We start from the raw sequence: 15,853 nt of genomic DNA, 5'->3' as shown, positions 1-15,853 counted from the left end.
TTTAATTAAGATAATTGAGATATAGAAGACATAGATGAAATATAAGATGAAGACATTGTATGGTAGGCACAACAGAGTATACACTTTTACATTAAAATTCTGAATGGTAACAGCCAGAATTTTAATCTTATTTGATCTTATTTGAGAACATGCTAAATCCACTTTTTTCCCAAGTGAATATTAGTTACAATTAAAATTTTAATGGGTATAAAACAGCATTTTCAGGTTCAAATACAGTTTAAGAATTAGACAAACCATTTTCGGTTTTTAAGAGAGGAGTGATTGAAATAAACTCTTTAAAATCATTTAGGTTTATAAATATTTATAATGATCTTTATTCCTTTTGGCACATTATTTTCAAATTTTTTGTCACAATTGATGTTTTGCCACCAATTGAATGGACTGAAAAAATAAATATATTATTGGGATTTTCTGGAATATATCTAGTTTTCTATGTAGTCTCTTTTACCTACTGCAAAGTAGAATTTATTAGTAAATAGTTAAATATTACTAGTAACTTTATTAATATGTTTGATAATCTGTATCAGGTAGCTTTTGCTGTGTAACGAGCCACACTAACTTAGTAACTTAAAATAAGATGCTTCTCACAGTTGTGTGGATTGGCTGGGTGATTCTTTTGGTCTGGGCTGCCTAGGCTAGGGCTGAGTGGTCTAGGAGGGCTTCACTTGCATGTCTGGCAGCTGGCTGACTTCTTGGTGTGAGAGGGACTTTACATTCCTGGTGTTTGGCTTGATTTCAGCTGGGGTGATGGCCACAGACTCTCACCATCTAGCAGGCTAATTTCAGCTCATTCACATGTGGCGGGAAGGTTTTCTGGAGTAAAAGAAGACTAGCACTTTTCAAGTCTCCTTTGGTCACAAGTGCTGTTGTCCTCGTGGCTGATCTAGGGAGCCATTTTGTGTAAAACAGTATGAAACAGCTACTATTTTAAGTTTTATTGGGCATTAATAGGATGCATTAAGGATTGATTAGGTTAGAAGGTATGAATCTGTGGTAGATACAGCACCGTTTCTAACTTCCTCTAGTGGTATTCAGCATTCAAAAGCTGTAATCAAAAAAGAAGAAAGAGTTCCTTTCAGTTTGGTATAAGCAAGAGGTGGGTAAGAAGGAGCTTTACAGCATTGCTGAAATAGGTGATGTTGGGTTCATCCAGGTCTAAAGGTAAGAGATCCTAAAAATGTATGAGGATCTGGGGGAAAGAGATCTAGGGGCTGAGGGAGACGAAGAGGACAAGTAACAGATTCAGTGAAAATAAAAGAAGTAGGTTGAGGAAAAGGTTTGGTCAGCAAGGGGTTTTCAGAGTTTAGGGTGCAATGGATCTGTATAATGATAAAATCTAAGATGAAGTAGAAAAAGACAGTTAAAGCTCAGAAATAGGAAGTCTAAGTTCTTGGAAAGATTCATTGCTTGAACATTTTATTAAACCTCAAAGGTTCTTTTCATGTGTTAATAATGCTGCTTCTGTGAGTCAGTGTGATGTCATAGAGATAGGTGAAGTGGGATGAAAAATTCTGAATTACTTGTTGAAGTCATTGAACAAGGTGGGAGAAGGTCCAGGAGCATAGCAAGAGCTAGAGAAGAAAGAAAAATGATGAAATAATCTGATGCTGCTGGTCTGTATGAAACTTGTGGACTTATTTTTCTAATCAGGAAACTTTGTTTCCTTGTTTTCCTATTTTCTTTCCTGTTTAAAAAAAAAAAAGTAGTTTCCTACTTTAAAAAATATTTGACTCTTCTCCTATTTCACATTTGTATTTTATTTACTTAGAAATAGATACCTTTAGCAAGTAGGGAGGGGGATTGAGAAAGTAGAGAAGAGGGAAGGTAGGATTGGTGGTTTTTCTTGTTTATTTTTTTGCGGTACACGGGCCTCTCACTGTTGTGGCCTCTCCCGTTGTGGAGCACAGGCTCCGGATGCGCAGGCTCAGCGGCCATGGCTCACGGGCCCAGCTGCTCCGCGGCATGTGGGATCTTCCCGGACCGGGGCACGAACCCGTGTCCCCTGCATCGGCAGGCAGACTCTCAACCACTGCGCCACCAGGGAAGCCCGGTGGTTTTTTAATGTGATAAAGTTAGGAGGACGTTCAAAGATTCTCAACTGTCCATTTTCTCGAATATTGGAAAGCTTATAAATCTAGACAAAGCTTGAAGAGGTCTTAAATTATTTACTTGTAATCCAACTTTTTTAAGGCAGAGACTATTTGAATAAAGTATCCTAATAACACAAAATATATAGAAATATCATTTGTGTTTAAAATTTTAGAGTGTTAGCCAGTTTTACTAGAAGACAGAGTACTAGTCATTAAAGTTTGTAACGTGTCTTTTGTACATTTTTACTTTTATAAAAATACAGAATTAAGATGTTATGGTTATCTGTCATTGAATTGTAAAGTTTTAGTTTGGAAGGATCTTAAAAATTCTAATCACCTTGTATAATCCAAATTATACATTTTATGAAAATATGTATAAAGCTTTTCTTCAGATTTTCACATTGTGCAAATGTATGTAATCATGATAGTATGAATGAAACGTATAGTTTTCCCCATAAAGATTTTATAATCAACTAATTAGACATGTGTGTTGCTAAGATTACTAAACAAATCCTCTTAAATTATATAGCCAATTATTTGAATACATAATTATAAATGATAAACCAATGTTTGCATTAGTTTTTTAGTATACTGAAAAATAATTGTTTTTACTTTTTTTCTTAGATTTTTCAAATGATTAAAAATTGGGCTTTAACTTTGTTAAAGTACTTGTTATACTTAAGAAGTGAGGTACAGTATATTTTATTAACTACTAGACAGAGTTATTTCGGAGGATATGGATTTGACTTCCCTCAGGATCTACATGGATAAGAGAGACTGATCTAGTTGGCTTTGATAGATTATATGTGCCTTAAATTACTTTTTAAGGTTTTTTCTACCTGTAGTTATATATATATATGTATATGTATATGGTTTACCCAAGGGTCATAATATGTATAAAATATATCTCTCCTGACCAAATGAATTTTATTTTTTATGTTTAGGATAAATTTATTCACCATACGGCTCCAGTTGAAAAATCACATGGCAGACTGCAAACCAGAACATCAAGGTCACAAAAGAAAAACTCCAAATCACCTGAGAGAAATAAATATTGCATAAATGCAAAAAACTACGAACAGCCTACAATTTCTTCAAAATCACACTCTCCATCTCCTTACACAAAAAGACGCATGTGTGAGCTATCTGAAGACACTAGGCAGCGGCTGGCGCATTTAAATCTGGGGCCCTATGAATTCAAAAAAGAAACAGATAAACCTCCATTTGTGATTAGACATGTATGTGTTCTCTGAAACATTTCCATTTGAAACTGATCTAATCTGTTCTTCCACTAAAATATTATTCTCAAATTTCTTTCAACTTCTAGCTTATATTAATAATTTTCTTTCCTGAACTGTTAGCCTAGCAATCTAAAATGGAAAATTAACTTGATAAAAGAACATTCTTTTGCAGCCCTTAAACCGGACAGAGATCAAGCTCCATTATGAATGCCATGTTAAATCCTCTCAGTAGCCATTTCCTTTCCTCTCATACAGTGGACCGTGTAATAACTTTACAAATTGAACTGAGATGTAATTGACATTAGTTCTAAAATGGCAGAGTAGGGTATTAAAAGAAGACCAAGTTTTCTTTGTGGAAAGGAAGACACCCTCCTCCCCCAGCCTTTTAAAAAATTATAATGGAAAAGTAAGTTTCTCTTGAAATTATGTCCCTTGGATAAACCTTATATAATGGATCTTTGAAGTAAATCTTTATTTGATGGGAAGAGGAAGGCCTTTGAAAGAAAGAGTTAACTTCAAGGGTAACATAGTTTCTAATCTTTCTATATGAAGCCTGTTTTGGTATGGTTTGAGTTTAGAGCTTGTGTCCATATAGTCAAATAGACTCTGGCTAATTTTAAGGGTCTATAATCATAATATTTAATAAAAGTTTCTCAGAATCTTCATAATTTCTTTAATTTTTATCAAACTATATTACCTTAAAAGTATTTCTTTAAGAAAAGCTTGCAAATTAATAAAAATTGCTTTATATAATAATAAACTTGAAGATTTAAGTGCTTATAGAAGCAAAACAACTTTTTGAGATGTCTACGAAACACTTTCTGACTTTATCTCTAATGCATTTTTTTCCAAATTTTAAAACGTAAATATCAGTACGAACATGTAAACATGCTCCTGTGATGGTCGAATAGCTTTTTTAACATACGCCACCTAGAAGTTCAGATTTTCTTTGTGATACCTTTAAAAAAAAATTTAGCTGTGCCTTAAGCAATATTTCATTCCATTTTCATATTTTGACTATGAATCCTTTATTATTGTAGCCTAAGTAATAGATTTTTTATTGTAAAAAAGAAAATTTATAATATAATGGACACTTTTAAATGATAATATTTTATTGAGATTATTGTGATTATACTTGTCTTATTCCTATAGAACTCGTTTATAGGTTCTGGTCACATTTTTTTGTTGTTTGAACAATATCCAGATGTGTTTACTTGCTTGTTTGACGACAGTTTCAGAATGCCTTTAATTCTGTTTGCTCATAATTGCAAATTAAATTGAAAAGAAAGGACATGCTAAATTCTAATCTGAAGAAATATTAGCATTTTAATTAAAATGCCTATGTACGAAGATAACCAGGAATATTTTGAGCGTTAGCCACATAAAAGTTGCTTAGGGAAATAACTGCTCTTAAAATGTTTATTATTATGTTCATGTCACTGTTCAAAATAGAATAATTTTAATAATGCTTGGTATAAATCTTCACATTTTTATTTAAATGATTTCCCTTTCAGCTTTCCATTGAACAGAAAGAAATACATACTTCTAAGCTTATAAAATTGCTTACGTTATTGTATAGGACTAGATTTTTTCCACCTGTATAAATGTATGCCTCTCTCAGCCCCATAGGCATTCATGATTTTAAAAGCACTTAATAAAATTGGTAACCAAACAAAATTTTAATTTGATACATGAATATGCAAAATGTAATACATTTAAGAAAGACATTCTAGTTTTACAAACACTGTATAAAAAGTAATCTTAAAGAATAAGAAGCCATTTCAAGAATCTAACTAGTACTCTCCCAAACTGGCACAACCATCCTATAAGAGTTAAACTGCATTCTTTGCTTTTTTATTTATGCAGAATAGGATTTTTTTCTACTGTGGTAAAATACTCATAACATAAAATTTACCATTTCAACCATTTTAAAGTGTATAATTCAGTGACATCAAGTATATTTATATTGTGGTTCAGCTGTCACCACTATCTAGTTCCAGAACTTTTTCATCACCCTAAGTGGAAACCCCATGCTCATTAAGCATTCACTCCCCATTTCTTTCCCCAGCCCCTGGCAACCACTGATCTGCTCACTATCTCTATGGACATACAGTGTTTGGCTTTTTGTGTCTTTTTTCATTTATCACAGTGTTTTCTAGTTTCATCCATGTTGTAGCATGTATCAGTACTTGATTCTTTTTACGACTGAATAATCCATTGTACATTTTGTTTATCCATTAATCTGTTGATGTACATTTGGGTTTTCAACTTTTAGTTATGTGAATAGTACTTCTGTGAACATTCATACACAAGTTTTCGTTTGAATACCTGTTTTAATTCCCAACTGCTTTAATACCCAGGAGTGGAATTGCTGGGCCATATGGTAATTCTATGTTTAACTTCTTGAGGAATTGCCAAACTTTCCCCCAGTGGTTCCTCCATTTTGTTTCCACCAGCAATGTGTGGTGGTTCCAATTTATCCACATTCTCACCACATTCTCATTTTGTTGTTTTATTTTTATTGTAGCCATCCTGAGGGGTGTGGAGTGGTATCTCATTATGGTTTTTTTGATTTGCATTTCCCTAATGACTAATGATGCTGAGCATCTTTTCACGTGCTTGTTGCCATTTGCATATCTTCTTTGGAGAAATGTCTATTCAAGTCCTTTGCCCATTTTTAATTGAGTTGTTTGCCTTTTTGTTGAATTCAGTTGTAAATTTTCTGTTATATATTTAGGATTCTAGATCCTTATCAGTTACATGATATGCAAATATTTTTTCTCATTCTGTGGCTTGTCTTTTCACATTCCTTTTTTTAAAGTTAAATTTTAAAAAATTGTGGTAAAATATGCACAATATAAAACTTACTATTTTAACCATTTTAAGTGTACATTTTAAAGTGTACACATTAAGTACATTCACGTTGTATAATCATCACCACCGTCTATCTCCAGAACATTTTTCATCTTGCTAAACTGAAACTGTACCCGTTAAACAATAACTCCCCATTCCTCTTTCCCTTCAGCCCTGGCAACTACCATTCTACTTTTTGTCTCTATGAATTTGACTGTTTTGGGTACCTCATATAAGTGCTACCTAATATATACAGTATTTGTCAGTTTGTGAATTGCTTGTTTCACTTAGCATAAAGTCATCAAGGTTAACTCATGTTACAGCATGTGTCAGAATTTTCTTCCTTGTTATGGCTGCATAATCTTTTACATGTATATACCATATTTTGTTTATTCATTCGTCTGTTGATGGACACAGGTTGCTTCTACCTTTTGGCTGTTGTGAATAATACTGCTGTGAAAATAGTATAGAAATATCTATTCAGGGCCCTGGTTTCAGTTCTTTTGGGTATATACCCAGGAGTGGAATTGCTGGATTGTATGACAATCCTATTTTGAGTTTTTTGAGGTGCCACTATGCTGTTTTCCATAGTGGCTGCACCAATTTACATTCCTACCAAGAGTGCACAAGCGGTTCAATTTCTCCATATCCTTGTCAACACTTGTTACTTTCTGGTTTTTGATAAAGGCCATCCTGATGGGGGTAAACTAGAATTTTGATTTGTACTTCCTTTATGATTAGTGATGTTGATTGATTTTCCATGTGCTTATTGGTCATTTGTATATCTTTTGGAGAAATGTCTTCTTAAGTCCTTTGCTCAACTTTTAATTGAGTTTTTTAGATTGAGTTTTAGATGTTTCTTTATATATTCTGGATATTAATGCCTTTTCAGATAATGATTTGCAAATATTTTCTCCTACTACATGGGTTGCCTTTTTACTTGATATTGTCCTTTTATGTACAAAGTTTTTAATTTTGGTAAGTAGAGCTGTCTTTTTTGCACAGATTTATATCATTCTGACTTTTTTTTTTGTTAGAAAATATGGATAACTGTTAATATCTTTTATTACTATACTCAGAATGCTGACTCCTGAACACAGCCAAGTAAAGACACTAAATTCAAAATCTATATGCTAAGGAGATAAGGAGTAAATGGCTAAACTTGTTTCTTAAATGTGGCAAAGTAAGATTTCCCTGTTTTTAACTTTGTAATAGGAAGCAAACTAGGCAATAAAGTAATGGACATTACAACTATAAATCTGTTCATTTTAGAGTGGATTCAAAATATAATTAAAAATTTCTGGAGTTTAACTTAAATTTTATTTAAAAACAAACAGCAAAATACTCGGCTAAGCTCTGATCTTGGAACATCCTTGAACTGTATAGGCAGTATCATGTTAACTTGATGATAATGTGATCTATGTACCTCAATTGATTTTCTGACTCCATGAGACTGAAAAAAATATTTAAGCTCCGTTTTACATTGAAATCTTCCTTATTCTAGGTTGATCCCCCAAGTCCCAGGGCTGATGCTTTATTTGGATCTTCTGGCAGAGACTGTGAAAGAAATGGATGGTCCAGGCTGCACAATGGTTAGCTACAAGTTATCTCTCTTCATCTGTTTTAGTTCTCTTGGCTACATTCAAGTCTTTGTCTTGGCATCAATTAATAAAAACAGAATCTTGGCTGTATTGGAAAATATGGTATAATGCCACTTTTTACAACTTGTGGGACACCCATGTCGGTACTCTCTAAAAATAGTAGAATTTCTGTGCTGCTATAAACCATCTTCATCTTTGAGATTCAAAACACATATTAGCATATTAAAGGCTATGATACCTTTTAGTAAAAAACAAAACAAAACAAAACCTTTTGTTTTGCTCAACAATTTCTAAATTTATTTGACCATGAAACCTTTTCCTCTCCTTAACATATATTACTTAGTTTATGGAACAGGCTTTGGGAAACACCGTTGTAAAAAGAGTTCGGTTTTATAGGTTTTGGGCATACATTTACACATATATTTGAATACTTTCTCTACCACTTATTTATAAACTGGGCATTCTTGAACAAATCACTTTACTCTGATAATCAGTTTATTGAAGAATGAAGATAACATAAATATTACCATGTAAAATGCTCTAGCACTTAATAAGTATCAGCTGTCAAAATAATACTTATTTTTTATATTTCTGGAAAGATAATGTCCTTTAGGTTTAGTTTATAATATTTTTTTTTTCATTTTTAGGCCTGGTCCTGATGGTTAGATAAGTTGTTTCTTAAGTTCAATATGAAGATGATTTTTATGAAGAAGATTAAGTAGTATTTTATAATTAGAGATATGTAAGCGTTAATATCTGTAGACATTAGCTAGTCAGTTCACCAAGTATCCACCAGCAGCCTTTAAGTTAATTTACTGCACACGAAAAAAAAAGGCATAGAAAAGTGAGAGTGAAAAAATACAATCAACATGTAGTGAGCTCTGTCTCTTTTTGTTTCTAAATGCTAGTGTATAATCTGTTTTTAAAAATTGGGATATGAAACATTCTTATCTGAGAACATGAAGAGTTTTTGCACATTTATTTTGCTTTTTTAGCACTAACTGGGAGATAAATGGGGTGATCAATAAGTCTTTCATACTCAGAATAGCAGATTATATGAAATTAGGAACAGATGTTATACTCTTGGACTTCCCCCTCCAAGGGATGTTTCCCCTCTTGTACTAAATTTATAGACATAGAGTAAATAAGCTTTCAGAACCAGAAAATTGAAAATAGCTTCAATATAGACATTTCTTTGGAAGATGTTTGTAGAATGCACTTAAATGTCTGATTTCCCTTGACAATTATTATGTATTTGCCAGCAGAACTGTTATAGTTTCTAGTAACTTCTAATCAAAACAGTCAGCTGCCTGTGTAGAGGTACAATCAGAGAGGTCAATAATGAGGTGCTTTTTTTTCAATTTGACATAATTTCAGACTTACAGAAAGTTGAGATAGTACAAAGAATTCCCCTACACCTTTTACTCAGAGTCCACAAATATTAATATTTTCTTTTCCCTCTTCCTCTCTCTCTTTCTCCTCCCTGCCTCCTCCCTGTATGAGTGTCTGTGTATAAACTTTTCTTGACAAGGACATTGCCATGGGCTGATATGTGTCCCTCAAAGTTCATATGTTGAAACTCTAACCCCCCAGTGATGTTATCTAGAGACGGGTCATTACCTTTGGGAGGTAATTAGGTGTAGATGAGTTTATGGAGTGGGGTCCTCATGATGGGATTAGTGCCCTTATAAGAAGAGACACCAGAAGTCTTGCTTTCTCTCTCTCTCATGTAAGGACACAGCCAAAAGGCAGCCATCCTCAAGCCAGAATGAGAGCTCTCACTGGAACCTGGCTGTGCTGGCACCCACATCTCAGACTTCCAGCCTCTAAAACTATGAGAAATAAATGTCTGTGGTTTAAGCCACCTAGTCTATGGTAGATGACAGCCTGAGGAAACTAATACAGTTGTTTTCTTAATGTGATGCAAGTATCAAAACAGGAAATTAATGATATAATGTTAACTAAGCTATAAACCTAAGTCATATTTTGCCACTTGTTCTAGTAATATCTTTATAGCAAAAGAAATTCCACAACATACATAAGGTTCAGTTGCCATGTCTCTTTCTTTAGTTTTCTTTAATATGGGTCAGTTTCTTAGTCTTTCTTTGTGTTTAATGATGTGATAATTTTGAAGAACAAAGGCCAATTTTTTAATAGATCTCCCTCAATTTGGGTTTGTTTGATTTTTTTTTTCCTCATGATTAGATTTATTCATTTTCCCCCAGAATACAACAGAAGTGATGTATTACTCTCAGTGCATCATGTCAGGATGTATGTGATGTTGCTTTGTTACTGGTGATGTTAATTTGCTCACTTGATTAAGATGGTGTCTGCTCGGTTTCTCCAGCATGAAGGTGCTATTTTCTTCCTTCCCTTTGTAATTATGGGAAGATTGAGACTATGTAATTCTCTTTGACTTCGACCCCTTTAGCATACATTGATGATTCTTGCCCGAAACAATTTATTACAGTGATGTTTACCAAATATTTTTTTAAGTTCCATTTTTCTTTATACATTTATTATTTGCCTTTTACTATAAAGAGTTTTCCCTTCTCATTTCTCTAATTTTAATGCCCCTGTTCTTTGGACTACTTTTTTTTTTTTTCTGGTTGGCAGTTGAGCAATTGTGCTTTGGGTTCTTATCAGCTATTTAAATACATATGTGAATTTCTTATGATAGACTATCTTACACATAGTGAATTTTCACTTATGACTATCTTTAATGAAAATTCTTCTTGAACATTTTCTTACCAAAGTATCTTGCCTAATAATTCTTAAGTTCCTATAGGTTACCATTTTCACCAACATTGATTTATTTAGTCCTCATAATAATGTGAAGATGGATGTAGCTATATTTGATCAGGAAGAGTGACAGAGGCTTAGAGAGGTTACGTGATATGTTGGAGAGCTACAGAATAGCCGTGTACAGTGTAGAACCCAGGTCTTCTAACCCCAACTTCCTTTCTTTTCCACCACTCTCCTACCACTTTTCCTACTTTCATTTAGGTGTATTTTTTTAAATAAAATTTTCAAATTTTCTCTGTCTGGAATTTCCTTGATATATAATTCTGATTGTAATTTGTGCAGTCTTTTTGAAGAAACTCAGTATCTCTTACACCTCAAGAATATATGGAAGCTTTATCCAATCATTTGTGCATTTTAAAGAGGAAATCAAGAGCAACATCTTGGCCTTTTTCAATTTTGCTTAGGATTTAGGAAAGATACTAGACTCTGTCTCCCCCTTGGAGGAAATGTCTCTTATTCTCTTCATTTGAAGATTCTGTTGTGAGTTTCAATTCTACACAAGACTGTAATCTTTTATGAGCTTCCACTAGTCCCTTTGTTAGATGGTTATTATTTTTATGTCAAATAAATTGGAAATAACATCCCAAATCCTAATAGGTCATATCTTGAGTAGACAGCAATAAATGGTAATATTTTATTCTTTTCTGAATAAAATGCATGTAGTCATCATGTATATACTTATCAGCAAAATATCTCATTTGTTTGTGTGCCTCCTTGTTTTACAGAGTGTCATTTTTAGGAACTCCTTTTTTAGTTTCTTTAATTCTCTATTATTTATAAAACATTTTTAACAGCCTTATTGAGGTATAATTTATATATCATAAAATTCACTTGTTATAAGTTTACAATTAAATAATTTTTAATAAATTTGCACAGTTGTGAAATCACTAATATCTATTTTTAGAATAAAAGGGGAGAGAGAGCATGAGTGAATGAGTGAGCACACCAGAGCTCAAGTGCAAGATCTGACTGTCTCTTCTTATAAGGGCACTCTTTCCATTATGAAGCCCCACCCTCATGACCTCATCTAACCGTAATTACCACCTAAGGGTCTCATTTCCAAATACCATCACTTTGAGAGGTAGGGCTTCAACATATGAATTTTGGGAGGACACAAATATTCAGTTTGTAACACTGATTTCATGAGATTATTGGAGAATCAAATAATAACTAATATTGTGTTTTCTGCTAGTCACTATTCTAAATGCTTAATATTTCATTGATTAATTACTCACAGTAACCTCAAGAATTTTAGATGCTATTATTTATCCTCATTTTACAGATGAAGAAATCTGAGATTTAAGGAAGTAGTGTAAGTTGTTCAAGGTCGTGCATGCACGTGCGTGCGTGCACGCGTGCACACACACACACACACACACACACACACACACAATCTAAATTAGCTCTTTTTCTTCATACTTTTCTTAAGTGTGACCCATTCATTAAGGCCCAGCTCAACTTTTTCCTCCTTTAGGAAGTTTTTCCTCATGGCCTTCAACTTTGAGAGATCTATCTCTGATATGACTTTTTAATAGCATTAATTGCCTATACCATTCTGATTTAGCCTGTTCTTTTATGCTGCTGTTATTCAATTTCGTATAACTTAACTAAAGTAAATTATAAGCACTTCCTGACCATGGGCTGTGACTTTTATCTCCTCTATCTCCTGCATTTAGAATATAGTTAAGTACCTAATTGTTGGTAAAGGTGATTAAATGTGAACATTAGGAAACGTCAGATCAAAGTAATAGCTTAATTTATAAAAGTGAAAGAAAATTATATAAATTTGTCTGAATTAGGATGTTTATAAATGGTTTGTGGAGAGCAGAAGACATTCCTGTGTTTTAATATATTGACATTTTGAATATTACATTAGCTACCAAAAAGAATATATATTATGTATAGAAACTATTACCTTAATTTTCAAGGTTAGCATGTTTGGAGAATTAGACTCCGTGTGTCCTTATCATTCTTTTATTTCTTCTGCTACTTGTGGCCACGTTGTACATTAGACTTTACAGAAGAGGAGTTAGGTTGGGAGTTAGTTTTATTTTGAATTTTGAAAAGCAGTTGAAGTAAGTTGGACCTTACTGAATTAAATGGTGAAGTTGACCTTGTGTGAAAGACATTAATGTTTCAGCTGCCCTCTATAATGGCTCAGGACACTTGGAGAACAAGCATCTTGTGCTATAAATGAAAGCTAATTGACTAAATATAGACTATCCTGGGTCTCTATCCGTATAGCATTTTTTTTTCTGTACAAGGTGGTTTGGGAAGGTAAAATATAGACTGTTAGAATGTTTTTGAGTGGAATGTATTAGCAAAGAAGTAGAATTGCAAATTATGGTTCTGATTTTCTTATCTATCAATATAACAGAGATTATAATACTTAAAACTTGACTCCTTCAAGTAATGAGTAAAACCCCAAATCTGCATCTACAATGTAGTGGTCTTTGGCTTAGGGAGAGATTGGGAATAGCTTTATAGTCCACTGTTGTAGATGCTATGCTAGGTACCTTTATAAATTGTATAATTTAATCATCACTATAACTCTCTGAGGTAAGGTAAGCATTGTCTTCATACTCTTAAAATGAGGAATGAAAAACAGATTAATTGTATAACTGGACCAAACTAACATGATAAGTAGTGGAAGTTGAACCTGGCCTTGTTTGACTTAGTATTCAATAGTAATGATGTTGATAATGCTGTTAGTAATAATAGTTAACATTTATTGTATTGCCTTACATGTAATATCTAATGTAATCTTTAAAACAATATTACGAAAGAGGTACATTAGACCAGTGGTCCCCAACCTTTTTGGCATCAGGGACTGGTTTCGTGGAAGACAGTTTTTCCACTGTGGGGGTGGTGGTGGGGTGGGGAAGGGGGATGGTTCAGGCAGTAATGGGGAGCAGTAGGGAGTGGCAGATGAAGCTTTGCTCACTCACCTGCTGCTCGCCCCTCCTGCTGTGCGGCCTGGTTCCTGTGGTCTGGGGCTTGGGGACCCCTGCATTGAAAAGTGAGGAATCTGAGACTTAGAAAGATTAGATAATGTGCCCAGGGCCATATTGGAAGTGCTGGAGCCTGAACTGTAATGCACATCTATTTGTCAGCAAGATCTGTACACTACAGGACAGTTTGCTCCCGCCCTCTAAAGCTGGTCCTGTTTCCATTACGCTTACTTAATTCAAGCATGGACTCCAAGATTAGGAACACATGTAGTTTGGCAGTATCTGTCAAATCTATATATTCAAATTATATTTCATCATAAACTGGTTTGTCAACTAAAAATTATCTATTTCATGTAGACAAATTGGTTTATCAACTAAAAATTAATCTGGCCTGTATCAGATATCTCCTACTCTAATGAAAATATGATTTGAAATCACTTAATTGCTGAAGAACTGATACAGATTTTAAGTTGTTGCTTATCATCTTTGTAACATTATTGAAGGATTTTTAAGATATTTCTGAAAACTGCTGTATGAAGTATAATCGTAGAAACAGAGTGATTGTAGGAAAAATCAAAGATGAAAACAAATTTCTTCTTTTTGATAGGAAATATTTATAGTTTCTTTTGTACATCCTTTTTTAGATCATTCTCATCTTCGCTGCTACCGACCCAAGGATTATAAGGTATGTAGTATAAATTGCAGAACAATAATTATCCTGGCTTTCAGATTAGAGCATTAGTAAATTTCTTATATGTATGGTCAGATATTATCATATTCATTTAGTCAAGAAATTTACAAACAATAATTGTCATATTATGGAATGTCATTATTTTGTGTATGTTGTCAGGTGGTAGGATAGACTTTTCATTGAGTGTCTTACTACAAATGTTTTGTGACTTTTGATTGGTCATTACTTGTTTGTGTATGTGTATATGTGCGTGTGTGTGTCTGAGAGAGAGAGACAGAGACAGAAAGAAATTGGTTGCTACTTTTAGTGATACCTCACACAGTAGTATTTCTAAATTTCAGTCATTCGTAGAGCATCCTCATAATTTTTACAATACCTGCATGTAATTTATGCTGTCTTTTAAAAATTCACCTTGTTTTTATTTATTTCACCAGTGTAAATGAAAAATCAGTATCATATACTTTAAATGGATGATAGCCTTAAAAATACAGCAAAAACAAAACAACGTTACTAAATTCTGGCTAGAAAACTATTGTTTTCCAAAGACTCTGAGACATGTTCTTATTTTCTTAAAATGAGATAAGATATTTTCTTAAAATGAGATAGACAGGTATAGGAGACATACCAATAGCTAACTGAAGATTTCTGATTGAAAGAGAATTGAAAAGAAAATATATTTTTTCTTTTGGGATTCAGTACCCTTTTAGTGTATGTCCATGTACTATATAAAATAATCTTGTGTATCATCTAAATTCATTTTGGGTACCATACTAAGTTATTTACTATACCACTAGTAGTTCATGTTCTACATTTTGAGAAGTACTGCCCCAGAGTTTTTCTTTTCTGTCCCTAAGTGTAAGCTTCTTAATAAGAAGAGGCATCACAGTTGGGAAAACAAAACAAAACAAAAAACATAGCTTTCCTTATAATACCTTTGTTTATTTACTTGAAAACAATTTATCCCATGCTTACTGGCACTGAACAGCATAGCTCTTTGCCATGCTTTGATTGTGATAAATATGGAACAAGCCAAGGCACCATGTGACTAAGGGGCCAGATCTACCAGAGAGTCAGAATCATCAAGGTGGAACTTTATAAAAGTTTATTCCAGGCCTACTAAGTTAAAATTGTTGAGACCGTAGACTAGAAATTTTTATTTTAAACAAGTTTCCAGGTGATTCTTATGCAACTCTTTTGCTGTCTATCCAAGGATTGGTATTTGAGAACTACTAGTATAGACGTGGATATAGCACTTGAATAGAACCATTCCTTGTATAGCATTTGTATAGGGTCGTGCCCTTGCTTAAGGCTGTCCCTAGAGGAGTGTGGGCCTGGCATAATTCCCCTGGTGCAGACCTACCCTATTATGTGGAACTTATTCAAACACATACATGGGTACTGATCTGTGTAATATATATGTGCATGCATGCGCAGGCACACACACGCATCAAGAAGCATGTTTGTTGTCTTGCATGGGGCCCAGGGAAGTTACCTTAGTTGTAATACCTATGGGTAACTAAGTTATACCTAAGTAATACCTAAGGTAACTAAGTTACCTTAGTTGTAATACCTAAGGGACAAGCCTATCTTCAAGTCATGT

At 33.6% G+C, this 15,853-nt stretch overlaps 1 protein-coding gene across 3 annotated transcripts in view; it reads left to right on the top strand.

Moving 5' to 3' along the window:
• The window catches only part of SPATA6 (spermatogenesis associated 6), a 158,766-nt gene that overhangs the window by 63,240 nt on the left and 79,673 nt on the right, over positions 1-15,853 (top strand). For all 3 annotated transcript variants that reach the window (XM_079901666.1, XM_079901665.1, XM_079901667.1), the window contains 3 exons: positions 3,056-3,349; positions 7,710-7,797; positions 14,207-14,247. In XM_079901666.1, coding sequence (XP_079757792.1) covers positions 3,056-3,349; positions 7,710-7,797; positions 14,207-14,247 — 423 coding nt within the window. The remainder of the gene's footprint in view (positions 1-3,055; positions 3,350-7,709; positions 7,798-14,206; positions 14,248-15,853) is intronic.

This window comes from Stenella coeruleoalba (assembly GCF_951394435.1).
Source record: "Stenella coeruleoalba genome assembly, chromosome: 1".
In the NCBI taxonomy this organism is placed as follows: Eukaryota; Metazoa; Chordata; class Mammalia; order Artiodactyla; family Delphinidae; genus Stenella; species Stenella coeruleoalba.
Note: the sequence above shows the minus strand (reverse complement) of the source record. Positions and strands in the feature narration are given on the sequence as shown.